We start from the raw sequence: 12,165 nt of genomic DNA, 5'->3' as shown, positions 1-12,165 counted from the left end.
TGAGAGTTCCAGCACAGTTTGTCCCCACCACGCTTTTTCCATTGATGGTAATGCATGGTAAAAAATGTTAGGTCTTGTATAGTGTTACCCTTCCAGCTTCTGCTTGGCAAGTCACAATCTTGGAAACCATAAGGGTGTCCTTCTGAGAGATGCTGTTTGTCCGTCTTACTAATATGTCTTGGGCTTCCACTATATCTACTACATGTAGTACTTGCCTTCTTTAAGTTCCGTTGAAAACCTCAGACGTTACAATTTATAATCCAGTCCCCTTGGTCTCTGAGGCCTGGTCTAGACCTAAAACTTAGGGAGACTACATCTTGCAGGATCATGAAAAATTTCATGCCCTGTACAATGTAGTTTTGATGACCCAATCCCCAGTTTATTCACAGCTAAGTAGGTAGAAGAATTTGTCTTAGCTGGTGCCTCTCAGAGGCTTGTTGTAGTGTCTGTGCTACAGTGGCTGTTCTCTGAGTTTTGAGCCTACCTTTGTGCCTTGTTAGCTAGAAACGTGTTTAGATCTTGTTCTCTCCAGCTAGTCCTGCTGCTGAACCTGTTTAGGGAGAGTGACGCCAAGGAGTTGCAGGGGCTGGAAATATATAAGGCAGTAGGGATTATAAATGGCAGGTTTGGCACTTGGAGGGGGAAATGAGTTTGGCTGGGGAAACAACAGCATGCTTGGTTGCTGCCACAAAGATAAGTCTATCCAGCACCATCTCTGTAGCTATGGCTTATACGTGCGCAGCTCTGCTTCCCCAGTAGGGCTGTTTCTCAGTGGCTGGGGGTTCAGAGAGTCCTGATCAAGTGTCTTTAGGAGTCTCGGTATATGGCGGCTGGGCCAATACACTCTTGGCACAGCGTCTTTTGATCCGCTGCTGGTGGAAGTGGCTCCTCTTATGATTCCTGGTGCATCTCCAGTCCTGCAACAAAGAGCAGCTAGGAGCAGAGGATAAGTGGCCATAACTGCAGTGGTACTGGAATGGTGGGTACTACACAAAGAGTTTACTCCAACTACTCTATTCTCTTGTAGATGTGGAGCTTGTGACAAGACCAGACCCGGAGCTGGCAACGACAATGGGCTTCTCTGGCTTTGGTGAGTCCAGGGCTTCTGGCAGGGCTTCTGTGTGCTGGAGAGATGCAACTTGTACACAGGGGAGGTTCTGTGTTGGGATGGTGAAGGGAGCAGCAGGCAGTTGTGTGAATCTGTGGCCCACGGTAGCATTATCCATTGGGATAGGAAGCCTTAGTTCTAAATCACAGCCCATGATATAAAATTGTGTGAGAACGAACAAGCTTAAGTGTTAAGCTTCACCTTTACAAAGCAACATTCTTAAGAAGGTTGTATTAAATAATCATGGATGTAACATGTTGACAATACATTTGGAAATACAGTGTGAAAAAGCATGGTCACAACACAGTCCAAATCATAGCTGTTACAGTAACTGTAAACTGTGTGTGTGTATTTGATGCGGGGGGGGAGATGCAGGGAGAAAAGGTAGATATTTTTTTTCAAAGGCGTGAAGGGTAGTGATGTACCCAGTTCTCATTTATGCAATAGCCCAAGGGAAATTTTTAATCTGAAATTTGAGTTGGAGAGTATCTGAATTACCTTTTACCACTTGCTCATTTTAATCTTCTGGAATTCAGGTAAAAAACAACTCTTAATCAAATTTCTTTTTCCCTCACCTTTTAGGAAAGAAAGCTCGAACATTTGATTTGGAAGCAATGTTTGAGCAGACTCGCAGAACTGCCGTGGAAAGAAGTAGAAAGACGCTTGGTAAGATAGATAAATCTCCTGTGCTTGTCAAAACCAAAAGCAGTCAAGTAGCGCTTTAAAGACTATCAAAATAATTTATTAGGTGAGCTTTCGTGGGACAGACCCAGTTCTTCAGACCATAGCCATACCAGAACAGACTCAATATTTAAGGCACAGAGAACCAAAAACAGTAATCAAGGAGGACAAATCAGGAAAAAAAATGATCAAGGTGAGCAAATCAGAGAGTAGAGGGCTGGGGGTGGAAGGTCAAGAATTAGATTAAGCCTAGTATGCAGATGAGCCCCTGTAGTGACTCAGAAAGTTCACATCCCGGTTCAAACCACATGTTAATGTGCCAAATTTGAATATAAAAGCCAGCTCGGCTACTTCTCTTTGAATAGGGGTGTGAAAGTTGTGTTGTTTTTTTTTTCCAGTAACACACATACCTCTGGGTCATTAATAGAATGCCCCATTCCATTAAAATGTTAACTAACTGGTTGGTGGATCTGGAGTGTTTTGATGTCTGTTTTGTGCCCATTAACCCTTTGTCTAAGGGAGTTAGAAGTCTGTCCAATATACAAAGCATCTGGGCATTGTTGGCACATGATGGCATATATGATGTTGGTAGAGGAGCATGTGAAAGTGCCCGTGATTCTGTGAGTAACCTGGTTAGGTCCAGTGATGGTATTTCCAGAGAAGATATGTGGACAAAGCTGGCAGCGGGCTTTGTTGCAAGGAAAGGTTCCAGGACTGGTATCCACAGTCTATACCTACTAGGACTTTTGCTTCATGGAGAGTACTGTCAAAATGGCACCCTCTGTATAGCATGTGGCCCATGCATGGTCATGTTTTGTTGAAGCACCCTTTAGGTAGAGCAAAATGCTGTCATCTGCCTGGCCTGTGTGCATTCAATGTCACAATACAGGGGTATTCCAGTAGTGAAGCCCTAAATGGTTTGGGATCTGGTTATGTGAGAAGGCCTCTCTCTTTACCTGGGTCTCCTGCAGAGTCCAATTGTCCCTACAGCCAGAATCCCTGAACAAGCAGCTGTGCATCCAAATCTCCTGCTCAGCTGTCTGCATCCAGATTGCCCCACACAGTAACCTGTCACCCCACACCCTGCATAGGTGACCTAGTTAAACTATTAAGGGTTGCAAAATTCATTCTAGATTTTAGTTGTAGATGTCCAGGAAACATCAGATTTCAACATAGATTCTATCTCACCTGAGTTTTAGGTTGTGTCTTTTAGATTAACTAACTAATGTAGGAACCTTTCAGAGGGTTGTCAGTAAGGTGCTGCAGTGTTTACAGGTTTACTTAGGATGTATCCTAAATAAAGTACCTCCTGAGGCCCCCACCCCGCATCCTGCATTTGGGCACCTTGACAGTGAGGTTGGCTTTTATAAGCATTTTCAATAGAAGATGCTTCGTCCTCAGGTGGTTTTTACAGGAGATAGGAAATAACCACATTGTCTACAAAAGTCATGGTAAGATCTGTAAAAATTAAGATTGTAACTCATTTACATAAATGTTAACACGTTTTAACCTTGTATTAATAGGAAAATGAACTTGTTTACATCTATGTATAGTGGATTATAGGATTAGGTACAAGCAATTGTCTTTCCTACATGATCTAAAGTGGAATTTCTGATGCAAGGAAATCAGTTGCTAGCTTATGCCAAAGCTCCAGGTCTCATTGAATATTTACAGATGTATAGCTGGAAGCCAGGCTGATTTGCTTGTGTTTTGGTATAGTTCAAAGCGATTGTCGTTCTTGTATACTTAGCAGTAAAATGGAGTAATGTTTTTAAAAGAAACTGGGGTAATCAATTTATATCATGATATAAATGGGATGGTATTGGGCTGGCAGCATATTAACATACCAATTTTGGTAATGCTAAGTTAATAACACGTGTTTAGTGTTTTATAAAAATGCTTGTAGGATGCTTCATGTATTATTCTCATGCAACTGTATTCCATGTAATAATGTCACAGCAAATATTTTCATTGTATGCAACTTTGTAACTAAAGCATGAAGTGGGGGGGGGGGAAGTGCAGCGTCAAAGTAAATAATCTCTTATAAGATGATGTTAAATCTTGTTCATTTAAGTGGAAATGAGCCATTGTTCCTTCTTCACTGCTCAAAACTCATGAAGAAGACACCTGTGTGGTGGGAACTGTTGCCATCAGTTTGTTTTCTAGGCAGACACAAGAAAAAAAAATTGTTCATTTCTGGACTCTTTGGACTTTAATGACCAAATGAGAAAGTAGTGGTGCCTACATTTTACTCTGGGTGATTCTAAAGCCTTTTGGGTAGGGTTAACATATTTGACCTTTCAATAAATGAAACTCTTGGGGGTGTGGGGGGAGTATCTGTATCAGTATCTCCCAAGTCATTTTGTATTAATGCACTTGATATACTACAAGTTGAACCTTTCTAATCTGGAACTCTATCTGGTAAACTATAATCCAGCATGATTTTGGTTAGCTGGATGACCACTTATCATAGGTGTGGCCAAGCTTCCCCATGGTCCCATAAAGTTTGTTTACAGCCAGCAGTCCTGGCTGTTATGGAGCTGTAATTTACCCCTACATGGCTTCTGGGAGCCCAGTAAGCAGTGGTAGTGTTGCTAACATGTTAGGAAAATATTGACCTCTCATCGTCTGGCAAATTGTCTTGTCTGGCACCGGTCATGTCCACAGGGTGCCAGATGAGAGAGTTTCAACCTGTATACATGAGTTGGTAGCTGCTGTTATGAGTACAGCCCCTCTCAGGGGCATCCTCTTTTTTAATATGGTAACCCTACTTTTGGGAAACTGGCAGATTACTACATCTCTATCTTTTTGAAATTATGAGCTGGTAGTCCTGTTCTCTTTTTACCTGGTTTAATTTCAATAACGCTTTTTGCTTTTTTAGCTAATAAATCTTTAGTTTACTATCACATTGTCTACGAGCATTTGTCTTTGATTTTTGCATTCTAGATTTCTTGTGACTTGGTGTGTCCTGAATATGCTGTTGGTTTTTTTTTTTTTTTGATGTTTACCTGATCTTTATCACATAGTCCAGCTTGTCTGGATGGCAGGATACTCACTTCAGACTAAGGCAAGGACCTGCGACTGCATTGTAAGACTAGTGTTGGGCTTCAGCAGTTCACATTTGTTACTGGATTGGTGGAATTTTATCATCAAACGTAACATCAGTTGGGGTATCTGCCCTTTCAGAGACACTCAGGCTGTGCCTGCACTATGAAATAAATTTGATTTTTTTTTAAATAAATTCAGTTATTTCAACCTCAGTATTATGAATTTGAATTAAGTATCTACAAAGCTTCTTGAAATTTGACCCACCTTTTTTCCGTGTTGAGTCTCCATGTCCCCCTTGCCCCGTGCAAGTTCGACAGTGGGAGCAGTGCATTTGTGGGTACCTATCCCACAGTGCCTTAGCCCCAGTTGCTTGTGGGTGTTTCATGTTTGAATCTCAGAATTCCAAGCACTGTCCCAGAATTCAGAGCACGAGTAGCTGCATGAAAAATGAACTGGAGATTGCGCCATTTTCTGCTGCAGCTTTACAGTGCAAGCATCCATGCCCAAGTGTTCCAGCTCATAGCACACATTGTTTTCAGCAGCCACGCAGGCTGTCGCACAATTTTTCCTTCCATTACAAAGAGAGAATCTCCCAACTGTGGTCCAAGAACTCTTAGCTGCTGGCTGCCATGAATGCATTGCTGATAGAGTGACGGTTTTGGACTCGCAAGACCAGCACGTGCCAGGGGGACCACATCGTTTTGGAGTCCTGGGACGACGACTAGTGGGTTTAGAATTTTTACGTCTGCCTTTATGGAACTTTGTGGTGTTCTCGCGCCCTCTCTGAAGTGCAGCAACACCAAAATGAGGCTGGCTTTAATGGTGCAGAAGCAAGTGGCAATTGCACTGTGGAAGTTTGCAACACCCAACAGTGACTGGTCAGTGGCAAATCAGTTTGTGGGGGGGCAGATCTACAGTGGGATCCCTGATGAAGGAGGTGGCCCATGCATTCCTCCTCAGGAAGACCATGACCCTGGGAGATGTACAGGCCATTGTGGATGGCTTTGCTGCTCAGGGGCTTCCTAACTGCAGAGGGGCAATAGAGGGCAGGCACATTCCCATTATGGCCTTAGCCCACATGGCCTCAGAGTATATAAACCAAAAGGGGTACTTCTCCATGGTGCTGAAGGGTTGATAGATCTCAAAGATCATTTTACCAACATCAACGTTGGTTGGTCAGGGAAGGTTCTTGCTGTGCAGATATTCAGAAATTCTGGACTGTACAGAAAGCTCCTTGATGGGATGTTTTTCCCTGATCAGAAGATCAAGATTGGAGATGTGGAGATGCCTATTTTTATATTGGGTGGCCCTGCATTCATTCTGATCCATTGCCTTATGAAGCCCTACAAAGGAGCCCTGGACCTAAGCAAGGAAAACTTCAATCACAGACTCAGCAGGTGCACAATGGTGGTGGAATGCGCCTCTTGACCCATTTGGACCTATCTGAAACTAATGTCCCCACCAAGATTACAGCGTGCACTATTTTGCACAACATTTGTTAATCCAGTCAGGAGACTTTCCCATCAATATGGAATTCCAAGGCGGTGGCCATAGGCAGGGCTTACTTGCAGCCACCTAAGCAACCATCCACCAGTAGCCCCAGTGAGGCAGCAGCAATAAGGGTTGCTTTTAAAAACAGCTTCATGAATGATTCTACCTGTGGTTTTTCTGTGACATAATGACAGTAAATCGTGCCATGTCTTAATGCTGTTACCTGGTGCAAGTGGGTTAAGTTACAGTAAGTAGAATACATGTGGCGGGCAGCTGTGCCTTCATTCCCTGCCCAAACCCTCTTAGTTCCTTCAGCTGCACATCTGCTGCAGCCCAGGGAGTATCAGTGAGCAGCTGTGCTCTCAGCCCTTCCCAAACCCACCCAGTTCTCTCATCCACGTGTCTGCTGCAGACCAGGGAGTATCAATGGCAGCTGTGCCTTCAGTCCTCCCCACCCCACCCAGTTTGATTTGTGTTTCTCCACCCCCCCCCAGGCCCCCCCCCCACTCCTGCACACCATGAAATCACACTGAGATCGAAGGAATGATTTTATTTCTGGGGAGGAAACGTTTGAGTTGTAGACAAAAGGAACTTCCTCAAGGGTGCTTGAATAGCCTTTTGCAGTGGCCCTTGGCCCTGGAATGGCAGGCTATCCTTGCCCTCCCTCCCTGTGTGCGGGGACCATGACAATGGGGGGTAAACCTGTACCCATACGCAACCCGCTTCTACCATGAAGGAATAAATACCCAAACTGCTTGGTCCTGGGGGTTTGGGGCCCGCCAGTTCCAGGTCTATGATGAAGAGCTCCAGGCTGTCTGGCACAACTTCCTCTGTCCCCTGCTCACTGCTCCCTTCCTCCTCTCTGGTGCCCTTTTCTCTGGGCCACCCAGCTCCTCCAGTCGAACTCCAAACTCCATACCAGGGTCTCCGCAAGTGTCGTAATTCAGACTGGGCTCCATGGTGGGGTCACTCTACATAAGCATGTGCAGTTGTTGATAATAGGGGCCGATCCATGGAGCCGCCCCGACCACTGGTTGGCTTTCCGAACTTTTTGGTAGGCCTGCCGGAGTTCTTTCAGCTTCACCCAGCATTGCATAGAGTCAGATTTCTACCCTGAGTTCTCCTGCAGTAGAGGGCTACCAATACAGTTGCTGTCGATGTGATGCTATGGCTACCAGTGCGGTGCGACATGATAAGCAAAAGATTTTTTTTTTCATAATGGGCACGCTTTATATTTCCAGGTTGGCTGGGCTTCTGAGTTCCAGTTCTAATTCAGATTCAGTAAAAACTTTGTGGGCTTCCTGTGACTGTCTTCCTTCACACCTGGATGGACAGCAGCATACAACGAAGTGGCCATATGTGGAGAGTCGCCACATAGCTTTATGGGATACATACAGGACACTTCTGGAGGCTTATAAATTTGAATTAAGGACATGGCGCTTCCCCACTAGCCTTGATTCGAAATTTTAAATTCAAATTTGATGCTATACCCATATTAAAAACATAATATTGATATTTTGTAATCGGTATTACAGCTCAATAAATTGAGATAATAATATTAGGTGTGAAGACAGTGATGGTTTAATATCGGGCTGACTGTGAAATTCTATTTTTATCTCAATGTGTAGACACAGCCTCAGTGTTGTGAGTCACTCCAGGCAGTGTGACTGAAGGGTCTATAGGGACTTTGCTATGCTGAGGAAAGTAGAGTAACCACTGAGTGCTGTAGAAAATATTGTCAGATGTCAACAAGTTTATAATAAACACGTGTAGTAGACTTCCTTCAACTGATTTAATTACCAGTGCCCTATTCCAGGAAAAATTAAAGGTAAGTATTGAATAATCATGCTTTGTTGAAAATGTTCAAACATGAAACAGTGGTATATGCTGTTAAGCATATTTATTTTGTATGAGCTAATGTTTTTAGCATCTTATCCTTGCCTTTTCCTGAGAGGTTTGCTTCTCTGCATAATCATATGGGTATAAAAATGATAGAAATCCAAAGGAACTTCGTAGATTTTTTTTTTTGTTATTGTATGGGAACATTAACCAATCAGTTTCAGTTAAGATGCTCTTCTTTAAACTTATACTTCTGGAATACGTGTCTGAAAATGAAGAATTTAGTATGGCTGTCTTAAAAAGAATCACCAAGGTTTTTTTTAATGTTATATACCAAAAAATATGAAGATAACATAGTGACATGTTTTACTCCATATTTAGAAGCCCGTGCAAGAGAAGAGGAAGCCCAGAAAGAAAAAGAACTAAGATGCCAACATGAAGATGTTGATTTGTCATCTTCAGGCTCAAGAGTGATGGGAACCTGCTCCACAATAAGTAGCAGGTATCTAGAGTTAAAGCTTACAGCTTTCTCATCTGAACGGTTGTCTGAATTCTTTTGAGAGGAGGATAGGGAACACAGAACTTGTGTCCACAAAACTTTGTAAACTGACATTTTTTGCTATAATTTGCAAATATTAATTTACATTTTCTTAACATGGTTCATCAAATTGCAATAGTTTTATAGCTTATAAACATGTTGGTGGTCTGTATGCTATTCTGATTGCCATCTTCTCATTGGTTAAGGTTCTGTACATTTGTTCTCTTTCCGTAAATTAGATTGTCAATATTTTGTATACTTAAAAAAAAGTCAAGTGAAAATCGTGAATAATTAATGTCTGTTTGACCCACTGTATCAAATCATGGAACAAATAGCTGCCATTGCCCCTTAATACTGGATAAATCACATTGGTTTAAGTAGACTGGGAAGCAAAACAATATGGCTGTGCCAGCACTTGCATGCCTCTTTCGAAAGAGGCATGCAAATGAGGGAAATCAAAAATGCAAATGAGGTAGAGATTTACATATCTGGTTTCTCATTTGCATATTCTTCTTTGGAAAGAAGAAAAGCGGTGTATACATGGCTCTTTTGAAAGTAAGCCCCATCTTCGAAAGAACCCTTCTTCCCTTTTTTATGGGAAGGAGGGTTCTTTCGAAGATGGGGTTTACTTTCAAAACCAGATATGTAAATCTCTGTCTCATTTGCATTTTTGATTTCTCTCATTTGCATGCCTCTTTCGAAAGAGGCATGCAAGTGTAGTCACAGTCTATGTGTAGCCTCTACATGCATGCTACGTATAAATAGAAGTACAGTAAACTCTTTCATATCCAGTGTTCCTTCATCTGAAACAGTCAAATAACCTGCATTTTAACCATAAGTAAATTTTAATTACATTTCCATAAGTACGGTATAGTGAAAGTAAATACAGCAAATACAGTATGTTTACAATGTGCAATGCTACTGTTGTTGGTAATCTTGTTTTTCTTTAGTGTTATGCATTGCTAGGTATACCTCTCTATTATCCAGAATATTTTAATATCTGGCAACTTCCCAGTCCTGGGGCTGCTGGATATGAAAACATTCACTGTAATTTTGTACCCATTGCCTCTACTGCTACAGTTTGGACTGTGGAAGCAAATTTCCTATATTGAATTGTGTTTTTCCTACTGCTGTGTGGAAAATATCACATGAACTGTGGCCAGTGACTTAACTGACTATAAATGCAGCCAAATTCACACACTAAACAAAGATTCTCTGCACTCTTAGTATATTAAAATGCTAATCTTAAATATTGGTACCTTGTTGATGGAAGGATGAAGTTTACAATTAAACTTGCTGTGACTGATATTAAGTCTGAGACTTGTATGGTGATGAAGGGGAGTTTCAAATGTAAGTAGTAAAGGGTCATGTCAGGTATGACAAAACAATAGTTCAGACCTTTTGTCCTCTCTAAACGGATGATTAAAATTACACTGACTGTAGCCATCTTTGTGATATGTGTCATTAGAAATTGATCTAAGGTAACCAACTTGTTCTGCTAGCCATTAACTATGAGTAGAGGGATCTGACTGTTCAGGTACTGATCTATGCATGTGCACGCTTTAAGAATTATGGGATGTTGTAAGGGGAACACTCTTGCTAACATCTAGAGAACAAAAAGCAGTACTCTGTAAATTTACACTAAAGCATAATAGAAGGGTTGTGGGAGGTGTCAGAGAAAATGGAGGATGGAGATGTGGAAGGGTGGAGAGATGCCACGATTTTATTATGGTGCTCTGTTCTTCCACTCCCATTTCCCCTGCCCCTCACCTTTTACAAGTTTTAGGGCAGCAGAAGATTTTATTCCTTCCGCTTCTCATAGATTTGCAGGGGAAGAGTTCCTCTTCACTCGCTTCAGCATTTTGAAAGTGGGTATCTGCAGAATATGCTGATTCTGTGTTGGAAAACGGTAAATGTGAAGCAAAAGCACAGAGGGTAATAAATTTGAGTAAGAGAACATGTCACTAATTTGTTGCATTTTAGCATGTTTACAGTGCCTGGCAAGTTATAAATAAATTTTGGGTTGTTCAGGTGTATAGATATTTTGGCTTTTAGTTACAGGCAACTTTGTCATACTTTGTAGTCATATCTTGACCAACTAGGACTTCGGATGTCTCTCTCATTCCTTTCGTCTCTAGATATTCAGTGATTCCCTTATTGGGTGAATGTTGGTTGTCCAGTGTAAAGAACTAAACATAACAGGCTATTCTCAACACACGTTTGTACTATTTCCGACTTGGTGTGCTGTTCTTAGTAGGAAGACATGTTTGGAAATATGTGGGAATGCGTCTAAAAATTGAGAAATTTAGATTTGTGGTTGGAATAGTGCAGGTTGGAACATCTTTCTTAATATCTAACTTTAAAGCAACTTGTGTATGTTCATGTAATAAGTTTGATTTGAACTTTTTCCTCCATATTAAATAGTTTTTTTTGTTTGTGTTTAATGTTAAAATATTTGTATTTATTTTATTCTGCCCTTTGTTCAAAAATGAAACTGTTGTTAAATTGCAAGCTTTGTAGGGTAGCGGACTGTCTCTTCTATCATGTCTGTAAATTACCTAACTTACAGTGAGACCTTGAATTTGATAAGGACCTCTATTTTTAAAGCAGTTTATTTGTATTGTGAATATTAATTTTACAATGAATACATTCTTATGCTCAATTTTTATTTTGCTTTGTGACAGCTGCTGTTAGCATAATTGTGAAATGTCTTATGGCTTTTGAAAGCCAGCAGGGGGAGTAAGAGAGCATTTATTTTTATTAGCATCTATATGACCAGTAATTGTGGTCCCTTTTTTTCTTTTTTTTTGCTGATTAAATGGTTGCTTGCATAACTATTATGGACTTCATTTATATTCCCTCAAAGAAATGGTAATACAATATGGATCTTTACCGTCCTGAGGCTATAGCAACTGATTACAGTGGAAATTAAATATTTGGTCTGATTTGGGTTAATCTCTTGCTTTTAAGTTTTAAGGGTGTAAAGATGGTGCTGTATTTTACATGTTGTCTTCCTTATCCTTTTATTTCTTTCTCTCATCTGTAATCATTTTACACCTGTGCACAGTGAATCTGAAACTTTACCATTTTGATTTACTGCTGCTTTACAAAGTTGTAAAGTGCCTTGCACCTTGTGCAGTCATTAAAGAAGCGGGCCTTAAAGTAATATATAAGTAAGTAGTTTAGTGAGTGTGAGCACTAAAAGCATATTGGTATATCACCATTAATTTAAAAAAACCTACATTTTATGCCTGCCTGTTTCACAATGGTATTCTGTTCTCTGTGGATTCTTGCACTGTCTGTCACCAAATTATCTGTTAGTTTTGTAAATTGCTTTGAAGATTGTGATGGACTTGTCTGCCCTTACTGAAGTTAGTAGAGGTTTTTGCCTTTGATTCCAAGTGAGAAAACCTAGGCCAGTGATGAGTGCTTCAGAAAACAACTATTGACATGCTATTTG

At 41.1% G+C, this 12,165-nt stretch overlaps 1 protein-coding gene across 1 annotated transcript in view; it reads left to right on the top strand.

Moving 5' to 3' along the window:
• WDR70 (WD repeat domain 70) overlaps positions 1–12,165 on the top strand; it is a 191,226-nt gene that overhangs the window by 3,238 nt on the left and 175,823 nt on the right. Inside the window, exons 2-4 of the mRNA XM_074995637.1 lie at positions 1,028–1,090; positions 1,691–1,774; positions 8,549–8,669. Coding sequence (XP_074851738.1) covers positions 1,028–1,090; positions 1,691–1,774; positions 8,549–8,669 — 268 coding nt within the window. The remainder of the gene's footprint in view (positions 1–1,027; positions 1,091–1,690; positions 1,775–8,548; positions 8,670–12,165) is intronic.

This window comes from Carettochelys insculpta, chromosome 5 (genome assembly GCF_033958435.1).
Source record: "Carettochelys insculpta isolate YL-2023 chromosome 5, ASM3395843v1, whole genome shotgun sequence".
Taxonomy (NCBI): Eukaryota; Metazoa; Chordata; order Testudines; family Carettochelyidae; genus Carettochelys; species Carettochelys insculpta.
The sequence above is the reverse complement of the archived record's forward strand: the minus strand, read 5'-3'. Positions and strand labels throughout refer to the sequence as shown.